The sequence below is a fragment of the Cebus imitator genome, unplaced genomic scaffold (assembly GCF_001604975.1).
Source record: "Cebus imitator isolate Cc_AM_T3 unplaced genomic scaffold, Cebus_imitator-1.0 Scaffold47, whole genome shotgun sequence".
In the NCBI taxonomy this organism is placed as follows: Eukaryota; Metazoa; Chordata; class Mammalia; order Primates; family Cebidae; genus Cebus; species Cebus imitator.
In genome coordinates, this window is record NW_016107362.1 from 476,204 (window position 1) to 490,691 (window position 14,488).

The window sequence follows — 14,488 nt, forward strand, 5'->3', positions numbered from 1 at the left end:
TTCACCATATTGACCAGGATGGTCTCGATCTCTTGACCTCGTGATCCATCCGCCTCGACCTCCCAAAGTGCTGGGATTACAGGCTTGAGCCACCGCGCCCGGCCCATAATTACTTGTTTAAAGGTTCCACCTCCAGGCTGGTGAAGCCACCCTGAGGGTTAGGGCTTCAACATGTGAATTTTGGGGACACAGACATTCAGGACATAACATTCTATCCATGGCCACCCAAAATTTATGTCCTTCTTGCATGCAAAATACATTCATTCCAATGTAACAGCCCCCAAATTCTTAACTCATTTCAGTATCAAGTCTGAAGTCCACAGTCTCATGTAAATATCATCCAAATCAGATATGGGTGAGACTTGAGGTATGAATCATCCTGAGGCAAAATTTCTCTCTAGCTGTGAACCTGTGAAACCAGATAAGGAATGTGCCTCTAAAACATGATAGTAGAACAGGCTTATAGGATAGACATTACCATTCTAAAGAGGAGAAATCAGAAGGAAGGGAGGGGTGATGGATCCCAAACAAGTCCAAAACCTAGCAAGGCAAATTCCATTAGAACTTAAGCCTTGAAAATAATCCTCTTTGGCTTGATGCTCTGCCTCTACAACCATAGGCGGCTGTCCTGCTGCTGCAGCTCTGCTAGACCATCCTGCCCACAAGGCTTTGGACGGTGGCTGTCTGATCTGTGGAAACCAAGCTCCATCTTTTGAAGAGGTGGTTCTGACGGTTGATCTCTGAATTGCCTTTGGGGCCATTCTTCCCTTTTCTTGAAGAATAGCCCTGTTGTCCTGTCACTGGAATCTCAGAAATCTGACAGCCTCCTTCATTTTTGTCCTTTCTCCATCCTCTTCAGTTCAAACTGACAGTGTTTTTACTTATGTAATCCCGTAATTTCTTTATCAAGAGATACTCCAGCTACTCTCTTGCTGTTCTCTTTAGAACACACTTTGTCTTGTCTTTTTTCTTTGAAACAGACTCTCTTGCCCAGACTGTAGTGCAGTGGCACGATCCCAACTCACTGCAACCTCTGTCTTCCAGGTTCAAGTGATTCTCCTGCCTCAGCCCCCAGAGAGTAGCTGGGACTATAGTCGAATGCCACCATGTCCGACTAATTGTTTGTATTTTTTCTGTAGATGGGGGTTTCACCATAGTGTCCAGGCTGGTCTCAAACTCCTGACCTCAAGTGATTTGCCTGCCTTGACCTCCCAAAGTGCTGGGATTATAGGCATCAGCCATCACGCCCAGCCCAGAACATGCTTTTTTGAAATATGGACAGGTTGAGAATTTTACAAATCTTCAAGTTATGGTCCCTTTTTGTTGAACAGTTTTTTTCTTTAGTTCATCTCTTCCCTTTTCCGTTTGACTATAAATAGTCAGAGGACTCAGCCCGCGTCTTCAACACTTTGCTTTTAAATCTCCTCAGCTAAATATCTGATTTCATGGTTCACAAGTTTCCTCTTTCACAAAGCACTAGAACACAACTTGGCCAAGTTCTGTGCCACTTTATAATAAGAATTGCCTTTCTTCCAATTTCCAATAGTCTCTTTCTCATTTCCATCTAAAACCTTACAGCTTGGCCTTTAACATTCATATTTATTTATACCAACATTCTGTTCATGATAATGTATGTATTCTCTGAGAAGAAAGAGGCTTCTTTGATTGATCTTCTCATTTCTTCATCAGCTCTCATTGATATTACATTTAGCATTCATATTTCTACCAGCAGTTCCTTTATTGCAGTCTAGGCTTTTTCTAGCATGTACCTTAAAACGTCTCTAGTCTCTACTCAATTCCAAAGTCACTTCTGTATTTTAGTTTTTTTTTTTAACAGTAGTACCCTATTTCTTGGTACCAAAAGCTATATTATACAGTCAGCGTTCTGTAGAGAAACAACCAATAGGATGTATGTGTATGTATACATAGAGAGATTTATTACAAAGAATTAGTAGAAAGAGCTGATGTTAGCTGGGCGTGGTGGCTCATGCCTGTAATCTCAGCACTTTGGGAGGCCGAGGCAGGTGGATCACCTGAGTTCGGGAGTTCAAGACCAGTCTGACCAACATAGAGAAACCTCGTCTCTACTAAAAATACAAAAAATTAGCCAGGCGTGGTGGTGCATGGCTGTAACCCCAGCTACTCGGGAGGCTGAGTCAGGAGAATTGCCTGAACCTGGGAGGCGGAGGTTGTGGTGAGCTGAGATCATGCCACTGCACTCCAGCTTGGGCAACAAAAGTGAAACTCCGTCTCAAAAAAAAAAAAAAAAAAGAGCTGGTGTTTTAGTTGGAGTCCAAAGGCAGGAAGAAAGTATCCCAGAGACGTCCCAGATCTAAGGCAGTCAGGCAGGAGGAAGTCTGTCTCATTCAGGAGAGGGTTAGCCTTTGTTCTTTTCAGGCCTTCAGCTGATTAGATGAGGCTTAATGCCATCAGGAAGGGCAATCTGCTTCACTTAATCTGTTGATTTAAATATTAAGCTCATCGAAAAACATCTTGAGCTGAAACACCCGGTATAATGTTTGATGAAATATCTGGACATCTTGTGGTTCAGTCAGATTTACACATAAAATTAACCTCCACAGGTCACAGTTCCTCTTTCTTTGTATGTTCTAGTTATTTTGGATTTATCTTGGACATTGTGAATGATGCAGTATAGGAACTTTGGATCCTGTTATATTCCTTCAAAGAGTGTTAATTCTTTTGGTTTATCAGGCATTGAACTTGGCTGTATTCATGCTCTAAACTCTTGTCTCCTTTGTAATGGGCAGCAGCTGAAATCTTTATTCAATTTTTTTAACCTTAGCTAAAGCAGTAGGAGTTGTTCCACACATGTATAGTTCAGGAGATAGCCAGAGGTTTGGGTAAGGTTTACAGGCAGAATTTGGGATTCCTTTCTGTGGCTTTCTCCTTTCTTTGATACCTTCTTCTCTTAGTTTTGAGTTGTTGTAGTTGATTCTGACTCTGTCCTTGATCCAGTGGTATATGTCAATTATAATTCCTTACTTCTTCCATTTTCTTGCAACCTAGTTGATTGTTCTTATGTTTTTGAAGTTTTTTTTTTTTAAACAGAGTCTCTCTGTACTGGAGTCTCGCCCAGGCTGGAATGCAGTGGAATGATCTTGGCTCACTGCAACCTCTGCCTCCTAGGGTCAAGCAGTTCTCCTGCCACAGCCTCTGGAGTAGCTGGGATTACAGGTGCCTGCCACCATGCCTGGCTAATTTTTGTATTTTTAGTAGAGACAGGATTTTCTCCTGTTGGCCAGGCTGATCTCAAACTCCTGACTTCAAGTGATCTGCTCACCTTGGCCTCCCAAAGTGCTGGGATTACAGGGGTGAGCCACCGTGCCTGGCCATTTGAGGTTTTATTACAATGGATAGAAATAGTTTCTATTTCTACCATGTAATTGATTATAATCAGTTTTTTCACTGTCTGCTTTCTGAGAAAATTTGAATATGTTAGAAATGTGATGTTTAACTACAAAATATAAATAATACCTTTTGCATTGGTTTTATTTAGTTTTCTAATAGGCATTGGTTAGTGGTGGGCCACTAGCTTAGCATTTATTCCTGTTTCTGTCTTCATTTTTAGGAAGTACTTGCCTTATATTATCTGATACCCTTTTATTCTTTGCTATATACATACGTTAGTGTTGAAAGTGGAGCTGAATAATAATATAGCTTTTTCTATAATTTATTTTTTTCCCATCGTGGTACAGTTATTGTCTGGCCTATTTTTAGCCCAGTAACGGTATTATTTACAGTTAGGGCTAGATAATTCTTTGCTGTACATTGTAAGATGTTTAGTAGCATTCCTGATCTACCTGTTAGATGACAGTGAACCTCCCTAACTGAATTCGTGACAAGTGAAGTTGTTTCTAGACATTAGAAATGTCTCCTGGGGGCAGGGGTGCAAAATTGCCCCTGGTTAAAAAGACTGAGCCCAAGAAAAAAGGATAATTATATGGGCTTCTTTAAGTTCTAATTATGCTGTGATGTTTTTAGGTAAATAACTCCCGTAAAGAGGATGACCTTAAACAAAAGCAACCAAACAAGAAAAAGAGGATCATCTATGATTCAGGTAATATTTCTTCTGAGGAGCTTTAAAATTTTAAAGTTATTGTATATCCCGTAGAATAGGGCTTTCTAAACTATGTTCTGAGGCTGGGTGTGGTGGCTGACGCCTGTAATCCCAGCACTTTGGGAAGCCAAGATGGGCAGATCACTTGAAGGTCAAGAGTTCGAGACCAGCCTGGCCAACATGGTGAGACCCTGTTTCTACTAAAATTACAAAAATTAGCTGGGTGTGGTGGCATGCGTCTGCTATCCCAGCTACTCGGGAGGCTGAGGCATGAGAATTGCTTGAACCCTGGAGGCAGAGGCTGCAGTGAGCTGAGATCACCACTGCACTCCAATCTGGGTGACAGAGTGAGACTTTATCTCAAAAAAAAAAAAATTAAAAATACATAAACTATGTTCTGAGACACATAGCTCTCTGTGATGTTAAGAGCTGTGAGAAGAGGGCTGTATGCTCAAGTAAAATTTCAAACAATTTCATTTTACTATAGAACTTATCAGAACCAAAATATGTTTGTATTATTGATTCCTTCAGAAAACATTAGAGTATGCAGCATTTGTCAAACTTATTTTGAATGTGATATATGTGTTTTAATTTAATTTAGCTAATTTACTTAGAGATAGTCTTGGCCTGTTGCCCAGGTTGGAATGCAGTGGTGTGATTTTGGCTTACTGCAACCTCTGCTTCCTGGGTTCCAGCGATTCTTGTGCCTCAGCCACCCCAGTAGCTGGAACTACAGGTATGCACCACCATGTCCAGCTAATTTTTGCATTTTTAGTAGAGATGGAGTTTTACCATGTAGCCCAGGCTGATCTCAAAACTCCTGGCCTCAAGCAATTCACCTTCCTTGGCCTCTCAAAGTGTTGGGATTACAGGCATGGGCCTCTGCACGCGGCCCTATTATTATTCCCCGGAATTTTGTTTGTTGGGAAACTGGAAATTTGAAACAGTTTACTACAGTGTGGCAGGATTTATAAATGCATGATCGAGGGGAAGAGGAGGGACACTAAAGTTCATGAAACATGTGTTTTATACCAGGTTCTATGCCAGGTACTCACACTTTGTTCCTGATTTATATTTAAGTGTCCTGGGAGATTAGGCTGTGATAGACAGTATAGTGGCCCCAAAAGATATACACAGCCTAATTCCTAGAACCTGTAACTATATTAGGTTATATGGCAAAGGGAAATAAAAGTTATAGATGGTGTTAAGATTGCTAATCAGATGACCTTAAAAACAGGGAGATTAGGCCAGGCTCAGTGGCTCATGCCTGTAATCCCAGCACTTTTGGAGGCCGAGGCAGGCAGATCAATTGAGGTCAGAAATTCCAGACCAGCCAGGCCAACATAGTAAAACCTTGTCTCTACTAAAAATACAAAAATTAACTGGGTGTGGTGGCATGTGCCTATAGCCCCAGCTACTCAGGAGGCTGAGGCAGGAGAATTGCTTGAACCAAGAAGGTAGAGTTTGCAGTGAGCTGAGGTAATGCCACTGCACTCCAGCTCGGGCAACAGAGCGAGGCTCCGTCTCAAAAAGGAGAAAAAAAAAATAGGGAGATTATCTTGGATTATTTGGGTGGACTCAGTAGTCACAAGGAATAGGGAGGCAGAAGAAGGGTTTAGAGAGCGAGATTAACTGTGAAGAAGGTTAGAGGATCTGGGAGATGGCAACATGAGGGCTCTCACTTGATGTTGCTGGCATTGAAGATGGAGGGGTCCTTGAGCCAAGAAATGCTGGCAGCCACTAGAGACTAGAAGAGGCAAAGAAAATTCTTAGAGTATCCAGAAAGGAACACACCCCTGCTGCTACCTTGACTGGCCCAGTGAGACCCATACTGGCAATACCTCCAGAACCGGAAGATAATAAATTTAGTGGGTTAGTTGTTTTAAGTCACTAAGTTTGTGGTCATTTATTACAGCTGCAATAGAAAACTAATACATAGGCTTAACACTGAGTAAAAGTAACCTGTGAGAATTCACAGAAGACACGTGCCTTGAAAAAGACCTTGAGGCATCAGTTCACCATGACTACTTTAAAAATGCACTATAATAGTTCTTTTTAAAGTTTTGTTTTATTTTTCTCTCACATACAGACTCAGAGTCAGAGGAGATGTTGCAGGTAAAAAACGCCAAAAAGCAACCAGAAAAAACGCCAGTGTCTTCTAAACCCGGTAACATTTCACGGCAGGATCCTGTTACATACGTTTCAGAAACAGGTAAGGTTACATTGTGGTATGTGAGATGCAGTGTGTGTTAATGTTCTTGAGTTTTTTTGTTGGTGTCTAAATGTACTTCCTTCACCGCGAATGGAATTTCTACTGCCTTTTTGCTTTGTTGAGTTACATTTATCAGAGAAGGCTGTGATCATCTTTGGCATTTCCTGTGGATTAAGGATCAATTACAGGGAAATTGGCCCTTGGAATTTTTTTTTTTTAAGTGCTCTATGTTGAATCATATAAGTTGAAGCTTAATCTTGAATCACATATTAAAATAGTACTGGGTTGTTTTGGAACTACTTTTATAATGTAAGTTTTTAATCTGGCATGCTAAAGTCATAATCTAAGTGTATGGTGATTACTCACATTATTTATTTAGCATGGATGTGAGTTGAATTCTTTATATTCTCTGGTGACACTAAAAAATTAAGTATTGGTTTTTTAAAAAAGATTGTTTTGTACTTAAATTTATTTCTGCTAGATCTGTTTTAAGAGTAATCAAAGTGCAAAGGACATTTATAAATAATTGTGTGCTAATCTTAAAAATTTTGTCATCTAAATAATTGTTACAGGGATACTGTTCTTTTTGAGACAGTCTCACTCTGTCGCCCAGGCTGAAGTGCATGGCACGATCTCAGCTCATTGCAGCCTTCGCCTCACAGGTTCAAGTGGTTCTCCTGCTTCAGCCTCCTGAGTAGCTGGGATGACAGGCACGTGCCACCACGCCTGGCTAATTTTTGCATTTCTAGTAGAGAAGGAGTTTCACCATGTCGGTCAGGCTGGTCTCGAACTCCTGACCTCGTGATCCGCCTGCCTTCGCCTCTCAAAGTACTGGGATTACAGGCATGAGCCACTGCGCCTGGCTGGATACTGTTCTTTTATGTAAGGACTCCAGAGTTATATTGTCATTCTAGAAGAAAAACTCAGATTTAGTGGTGAAATCATTTTTATTGTAATGTTGTAAACCCTTAGAGGAGACCATACCAGAATAATATGGGAAGATGTACATGAAGGGCCAAACCTAGTGCCTGACACATACAGTTTGCAGGCAAAAGGAAAAAATAAAAAGAAAAACAAAATCCATAGGTGAACTTTGTAAGTTATATGAAACATTTACTGATGAAATTGTTTCAGAATATCAAAGACCAAATATAAGTGTTATGAACATATTTTTTGGAAAAGTTTTAGTAAACTGAGATGTTTCTTTGTTATGGGCAGGTGGCTGATTGACTTAACCTTTTTGTGCTGTTGCTAAATATCTGCTCAGGCACATTGTGCAAACGAACTCTTAAGAGGCTTCCCTTTACCTCTGGCCACCTTTGTGAAGTTTTGAATATGTGGGAGGGGAGAGTAAGAACAGTATGGTGATAGGTTTGTTATGTAACTGAAGGTGGTGTGATCAGCCAGTGACACCCTGAAAAACGTCAAAGTTAGTGTGCAGCCAGCCATGGCCTTCAACTGTGGATCAAGGCTGTTGTTATCTTTCGATTTTAAGTAAACAAAAAGGTCAGACAATTTAAGCTGTGATCACAGATTTTCTTTCACATGTAACTGTTTATTTCAGAGAAGGAATTTTTTTTCTTTCTGTATCAAATCATTCATTAAGATGAGCAATTTTTGAATGTTATTTTCTGAAGAGGTATCTAGCTTTTTATCTGAACTTTTTATGAACATTAGGCAGTATTTGTGTCATTTTGCTGGTAGCTGTTGTACATGTGAAAGTAAACATTGTCCCCTTGTTTTCGCTAAAAAACTTGGGGTGTGATGTACCTGTCTAAGGTGGAAGTCTGTATTATGCATTATTCTGTTATTTTCTTAGAATTGAGATGTTGGGAAGAAGCTGTCTTTATTATTGCCTGTTTTATCTTTTCATACTTTATTGTTTGAAATGATAGGTGAATGGGAGGAAGATAGCCTTTTCCTCCATGTAAGAGAATGAGACTATTAAAAAAATGTCCACAATAAGATTGGCATAATAAAATCACAAATATAAGCGTTTCAAAAAAGAAAAGTACAGCTTTTCAAGCACTGGAAAATCCTTGACCTTAAAATAATACTTTCGTTACCCTTTAAACTAAAACCATACTTTTCAATATTAGGTCATAAACATTTTTGTTTTATATTGCCAGTATAAGGTTTAATAAATGTGTGTGTGTGTGTGTGTGTGTGTGTGTGTGTGTGTGTGTGTAATAGAATTGGGCAATACCTCATTCCATAAAATAGAATGAATGTTCCCAATATTTGTCTAATAGTTTAACAATAAAAATTTGAATCAAAAACTGTATTGTTTATCTGGAGATTGGAGCTTCTTGTGGAAAAGTTATCATATGACATGATTCAGTTTTAAAAAACCTGTTAATTCCAAAAGATATAATTTTTTCTTCATTATTTCTTACTTCTCTTCTGTACTCTGATTTCAGAAACAACCTTTGGTTCTATTGGCATTTTTCTTGCAGCATAGCATGTATACTGTTTAAAAGCATGGCCCGGGTTAATCTTTACTTAACTTTCCTTGTGTTTTAATGTACTTATATGTAAAATGGAGACTTTACTAGTACCTATATCAGCTGCCTTTGTGACAATCAAATGAGATAATCCTTGAAAAGCATTTAAAATAGGGTCTGACTTAGGGTCTAAAATAGTAAATGCTCAATAAGTATTAACTGTTATTCTTATGTTTTGACACTATTATAAGCCTACATCTGCCTTTAAAGACATTTGGTATTTGTTTAGATACTTAGGGCTTTCTGTTTGTTTTGTAACTGAGCTTTAGAAATTTGAAAATGATATTTGGCTCACTTATGTTATGGATTTGTGTGGTCCATTATGGGAACTACTAGTTATTTGTGGCCATTGAGCACTTGAAATGTGCTTAGCCTGAATTGAGAATGCTGTAAATGTAAAATACGGATTTCACACAGCAGAGGAAACAATCAACAAAATGAAATTACAATCTACAGTTTGGGAAAAAATATTTGCAAATCATATATCTGATAAGGGGTTGATACCCAAAATATATAAAGAATTCATAAAATTCAACAGTAGAAAAACAAACAAATTAAAAAAATGGGCAAAGAACCTGAATAGACACTTCTCCAAAGAATACATAAAAGTGGCCAACAGGTATATGAAAATGTGCTTAATATCATTAATCCTTAGGGAAATGCAAACCATTGGGATGGTTATTATCAAAGAGTAAAGAGATGTCAAATGTTATTCAGGGTGTGCAGAAAAGGGAACCTTGTACACCATTGGTGGGAATGTAGATTGGTGTAGCCATTATGGAAAACGATATGGAGAAGCCCAATGAAATTAAAATAAAGCCACCATATGACCCAGTGATCGCTCTTCTGAGCATATACCTAAAGGAAGTGAAATCACCACCTCAGAAAGTTATCTGCACTCTGTATTCATTGCAGCATTATGTATAATAGCCAAGATATGGAGACAGCCTAAGTGTCTGACGGTGGATGGATGAAGGAATTGTGGTATATATAATAATGGAATATTACAGCAGATACTTGGGATGAACGAGTCCACAGATCTAGTGTATAACACGAGGACTATAGTGAATAAAGTTTACTGTATTTGAGATTCCTGCTAAATGAGTTTTAGTTGCTCTTGCCTCAAAAATAAAAAAGAGTAACTATGTGAGATGATGGATATGTTAATTTGCTTCACTATAGTAATTATTTTACTATCTATATATCCCCTAACATCATGTTGTATACTTTAGATATATACAATAAAATTTATTTTAAAGGCTGGGTGTGGTGGCTTAAGCCTGTAATCCTAGTACTTTGGGAGGCCGAGGCAGGCGGATCACTTGAGGTCAGGAGTTCAAGACCAGCCTAGCCAACATGGTGAAACAAATACAAAAATTAGCTGGGCATGATGGCAGGTGCCTGTAATCCCAGCTACTCTGGAGGCTGAGGCAGGAGAATTGCTTGAACCCAGGAGGCGGAGGTGCAGTGAGCCGAGATGGTGCCATGGCACTCCAGCATGGGTGATAGAGTGAGACTCACACAAAAAAAAAAAAAAAAAAATTATTTGTAAAAACACAGATTTTGAAGACTTCCTACACAAAAAGGCAAAATACTTTGTTAATTTTTTGTTACTGATAGCATTTTAAAATGCTAATAATTTGCATCTATTGGGTTAGATAAAAAATGAAGTTAAAATTAATTTCACTTCTTTCTACTTTTAAAAATGTGGCTATGAGAAAATTTGAAATTTTATATGTGGCTTGCATTTTATTTCTATTGCATAGTGCTTTATAAACAATGAAAAACAGATTTAGGAAAAATATAGGTTTCAGGTATTTTTGCTCATATTGTTATATAGCTACCTTTTTAGGCTATTGTTATACAGATTTTTAGGCTTTCCGTTTCACTCCAGGAGAAATATTTTTCATCATCACCTTGATTAAATCTGTCTTCTAGGATTTATTGATTTTTAAAAACTAATTTAGCCACATTAATTTCCCAAGTTACAGGAAAAGGAAGGAATTGCTTATAAATATCTTTGTAGCCAACTATTGACTCTAGTAAAATGTTCTTCAAGGTTGGTAAAAACCCAAATACTTGTTGTACTGGGTAAATATATTTACTTTTATCTGTTTAATGAAGTGAGAGACCTTGAGCCTTGTTTGGCAAAGATTGACCTTTTGTTATGGTTTCATCACGGCCTGCTGTTTGATCGAAAATGGTGGGGGTTTTTCCTGTCTTGAATTGTTTGACCGGTAATTTTAATTGTGCACATAATTCCTGAGGCAGTTAGTGCTCCTCAAGTTATAATTATTTGAGAAGTGTTAAATGGGAAAAAAATTGGCGATGTTGTGTTCTCTAGGTTACAGGTTACCATGTAATAACAGTGACTTGTGACTTTGGAACAAGCAGCAGAAAATATTCCTGGGGATCCGTGTAACATTCTCTTTGCTAACTTTTAGAGACACACAGTTTTGTATTTCAGACAAATAGATATAAATTCTGTATATGATAGAGAGCTTCTCTTAAATGTTTTCAGGGAAACCTAGAATGATTAAGGCAGAAAATTTCATTCAAGTGAGCATTATATTTCTTTGATTATACTTGTTCAAAAATTAATATTAATTTGTACACTGAAATTCTGCATAAATAAATTTAGAATTTTGAAGATGCACTATTTAATATTATTATTATTATTTTCTTTTTTTTTTTTGAGAGGGAGTTTCCCTCTTGTTACCCAGGCTGGAGTGCAATGGCGCGATCTCGGCTCACCGCAACCTCTGCCTCCTGGGTTCAGGCAATTCTCCTGCCTCAGCCTCCTGAGTAGCTGGGATTACAGGTGTGCGCCACCATGCCCAGCTAATGTTTTGTATTTTTAGTAGAGACGGGGTTTCACCATGTTGACCAGGATGGTCTCGATCTCTTGACCTCGTGATCCACCCGCCTCGGCCTCCCAAAGTGCTGGGATTACAGGCTTGAGCCACCGCGCCTGGCCCTAAATTAATATTATTTTAAATTACTTAAGTAAATGTTTCATTCCCTCATCCAGCTTTACACACACATACACACACACTCGCACACACTTGAGTAGCATCTTATTGTAAAATTTCTAGAGCTTGCCTTTTTATAACTTAATGCCTTACCTTTCTCTTCTTCCTTCCCTCCCAGTAGAAGAATCCAGTAGATCTTTAGATGTCTTTCATATACTTATTTTTTCATGTCATTTAGTTTTATATCTTCTACAAATTTGATAGATTTATCTTTGTGTTTCTTCCTGAATCATTATTAAAATTTTTTAGCATTAAGGGGCAAATAAAGTTGTTTCAAAATTTGCTTTGAATCATCATCAGTACCCTGGATATAGCTGTTTAGTTTCTTATGAATAGCTGTCTAATTACTTATGAATCTTAGTAATGACGATTATTTTGTATTTCTCTATCTTGACATAAATCAGTGTTTCTCAACCAAGGGTGATACTGCCTTCTGGGAGACCTTTGGCAATATCTGCAGACATTTTTGTTTGTCACAACTGGGGGATGCTATGGCATGTGATTGGTAGAGGCCAGGTATTCCGCTAAGCATCCTGCAATATACAGGACAGAGTTACTTGGCTTAAAATGTCAGTAACGCAAAGGTTAGAAACCCTGCCGTACTCTTACCAGAAGATAATTTGGTAGATATTTTAAGTACAGATGTCTCTTGTTTTTGGTATTCATTTAGTCTGATAACTCACGGAGTAAATGAAGGCTTAGGCCTTTAGTTATTCTCAGTGAGCTCTTGTCCACTTCAGTTGAGTGCCGTATGCTGATCTTGACCTGTTTATGATGTTACTGCATAGCATTGTCACTAAACCTGTCATCTTCTGTAGTTCTGTGGTTGCAGATTTTCCTTCCTCTCTCTCTCTCTCTCTCTCTCTCTCTCTCTCTCTCTCTCTCTCTCTCTCTTTTTTTTTTTTTTTTTTTTTTTGAGATGGAGTCTTGCTCAGTTACCCAGGCTGGAGTGTAGTGGCGAGATCTTGGCTCATTGCAACCTCCACCTCCTGGGTTCAAGCAATTCTACTGTCTCAGCCACCTGAATAGCTGGGATTACAGGCATGTGCCATCATCCCTGGCTAATTCTGTATTTTTAGTAGAGACAGGGTTTCATCAGGTTGGTCAGGCTGGTCTTGAACTACTGATCTCAGTTGATGCGCTCACCTTGGCCTCCCAGAGTGCTGGGATTACAGGCGTGAGCCACCATGCCTGGCCCTTTCTCTTTTTTGACAATTAGGACTTCATTTCTTCTCTTTAATCTTCAGGGACTTCTATTTTATATGATGAGTCAAAGGTCACTGATAGTGCTTTAGCAATTTTATCCACAAATGCACATATTTATGACAGCTAGATGCTTTCTTATAATCTTTTCTGCTAATTTGTTCTTCAGTTCTCTTTTATTAGTGTATATTATGAGACCTGAAAAAAATTAAGTGGCGTATGGAGAGGAAGGAGATTTGATAAGGGGACAGTAAATAATGAGACACTAAGATTTTTGAGGTTCCGAAGCATCTTTGGAAATTAACAGACTGTTCTGGAGACATGTACTTTGCTGTCAGGCACTTGTGAAACTGAGAGACGTAGGACTGTATTCCATAATGCCAAGGAAGTAGGATTGTGTTATGAAAATATCATTAAGTACTAATAATGTACAATACAATATATAATAATAAAATAATATACAAATGATTTATACTTGGCCTTCATACTCAGACCACTACTGTTCTCTCCTCTTTTTGGGGGAAGATATGTGAACGGCAGTGGGGAAATTGCATATGGAATCACTCCCTTAACTCTCTGGCCAGGCAGGTTTCCTTCTGTTGCCTGTTTTATGCCTTAGAATTTTAAGAAGCTCTGGGTAATATACTTGTGGCCAACCGTCCCCCTACTTTTTCTTACTTAGGCATTCCAGTAGACTTGTTACCTGTGTGGTGGATAACATCATATTTTAAGCCAATACATTTTTTTTCTTATTTATCATTACTCAGCTACCTCACTAGACCCCACAAATTATAAAATAAAGTTTATTTTAAAAATATAATTGACTATTTGATTCTAAGAGGATTCATTTGTAGTGAATCATGAGATCTCTGGTTTCTTTTTTTCTTTCTTTTTTTTTTGAGATGGAGTCTGGCTTTGTTGCCCAGGCTGGAGTGCAATGGTACAATCTTGGCTCACTGCAACCTCTGCCTTCTGGGTTCAAGTGATTCTCCTGCCTCAGCCTCCCAAGTAGCTGGAATAACAGGCCCCACCACCACACCTGGCTAGTTTTTTTGAATTTTTAGTAGAGATGAGGTTTCACTGTGTTAGCCAGGATGGTCTCCATCTCCTGAGCTCATGATCTGCCCGCCTTGGCCTCCTAAAGTGCTGGGATTACGGGTGTGAGCCACTGCGCTGGGCCCAAGATCACTGGTTTCTTGATTGAAGATGAGCAGTGTTAGAAGTTTTATTTTATTATGCCAATAGTATAGAATGCCTGATTCACCACATAAATGGGTAAAGGTGGTATGTTTAGTTTCTCTTCCATCCACTTAATTAAACCAGTATTTAGGCCGGGCGCGGTGGCTCAAGCCTGTAATCCCAGCACTTTGGGAGGCCAAGGTGGGTGGATCACGAGGTCAAGAGATTGAGACCACCCTGGTCAACATGGTGACACCCCGTCTCTACTAAAAATACAAAA

At 38.8% G+C, this 14,488-nt stretch overlaps 1 protein-coding gene across 1 annotated transcript in view; it reads left to right on the forward strand.

Annotated features, from left to right (window-relative positions):
- Positions 1-14,488, forward strand: part of RFC1 (replication factor C subunit 1) — a 77,767-nt gene that overhangs the window by 17,582 nt on the left and 45,697 nt on the right. The window contains exons 3-4 of the mRNA XM_017527263.2: positions 4,003-4,078; positions 6,168-6,290. Of these exons, the coding sequence (XP_017382752.1) occupies positions 4,003-4,078; positions 6,168-6,290 (199 nt within the window). The remainder of the gene's footprint in view (positions 1-4,002; positions 4,079-6,167; positions 6,291-14,488) is intronic.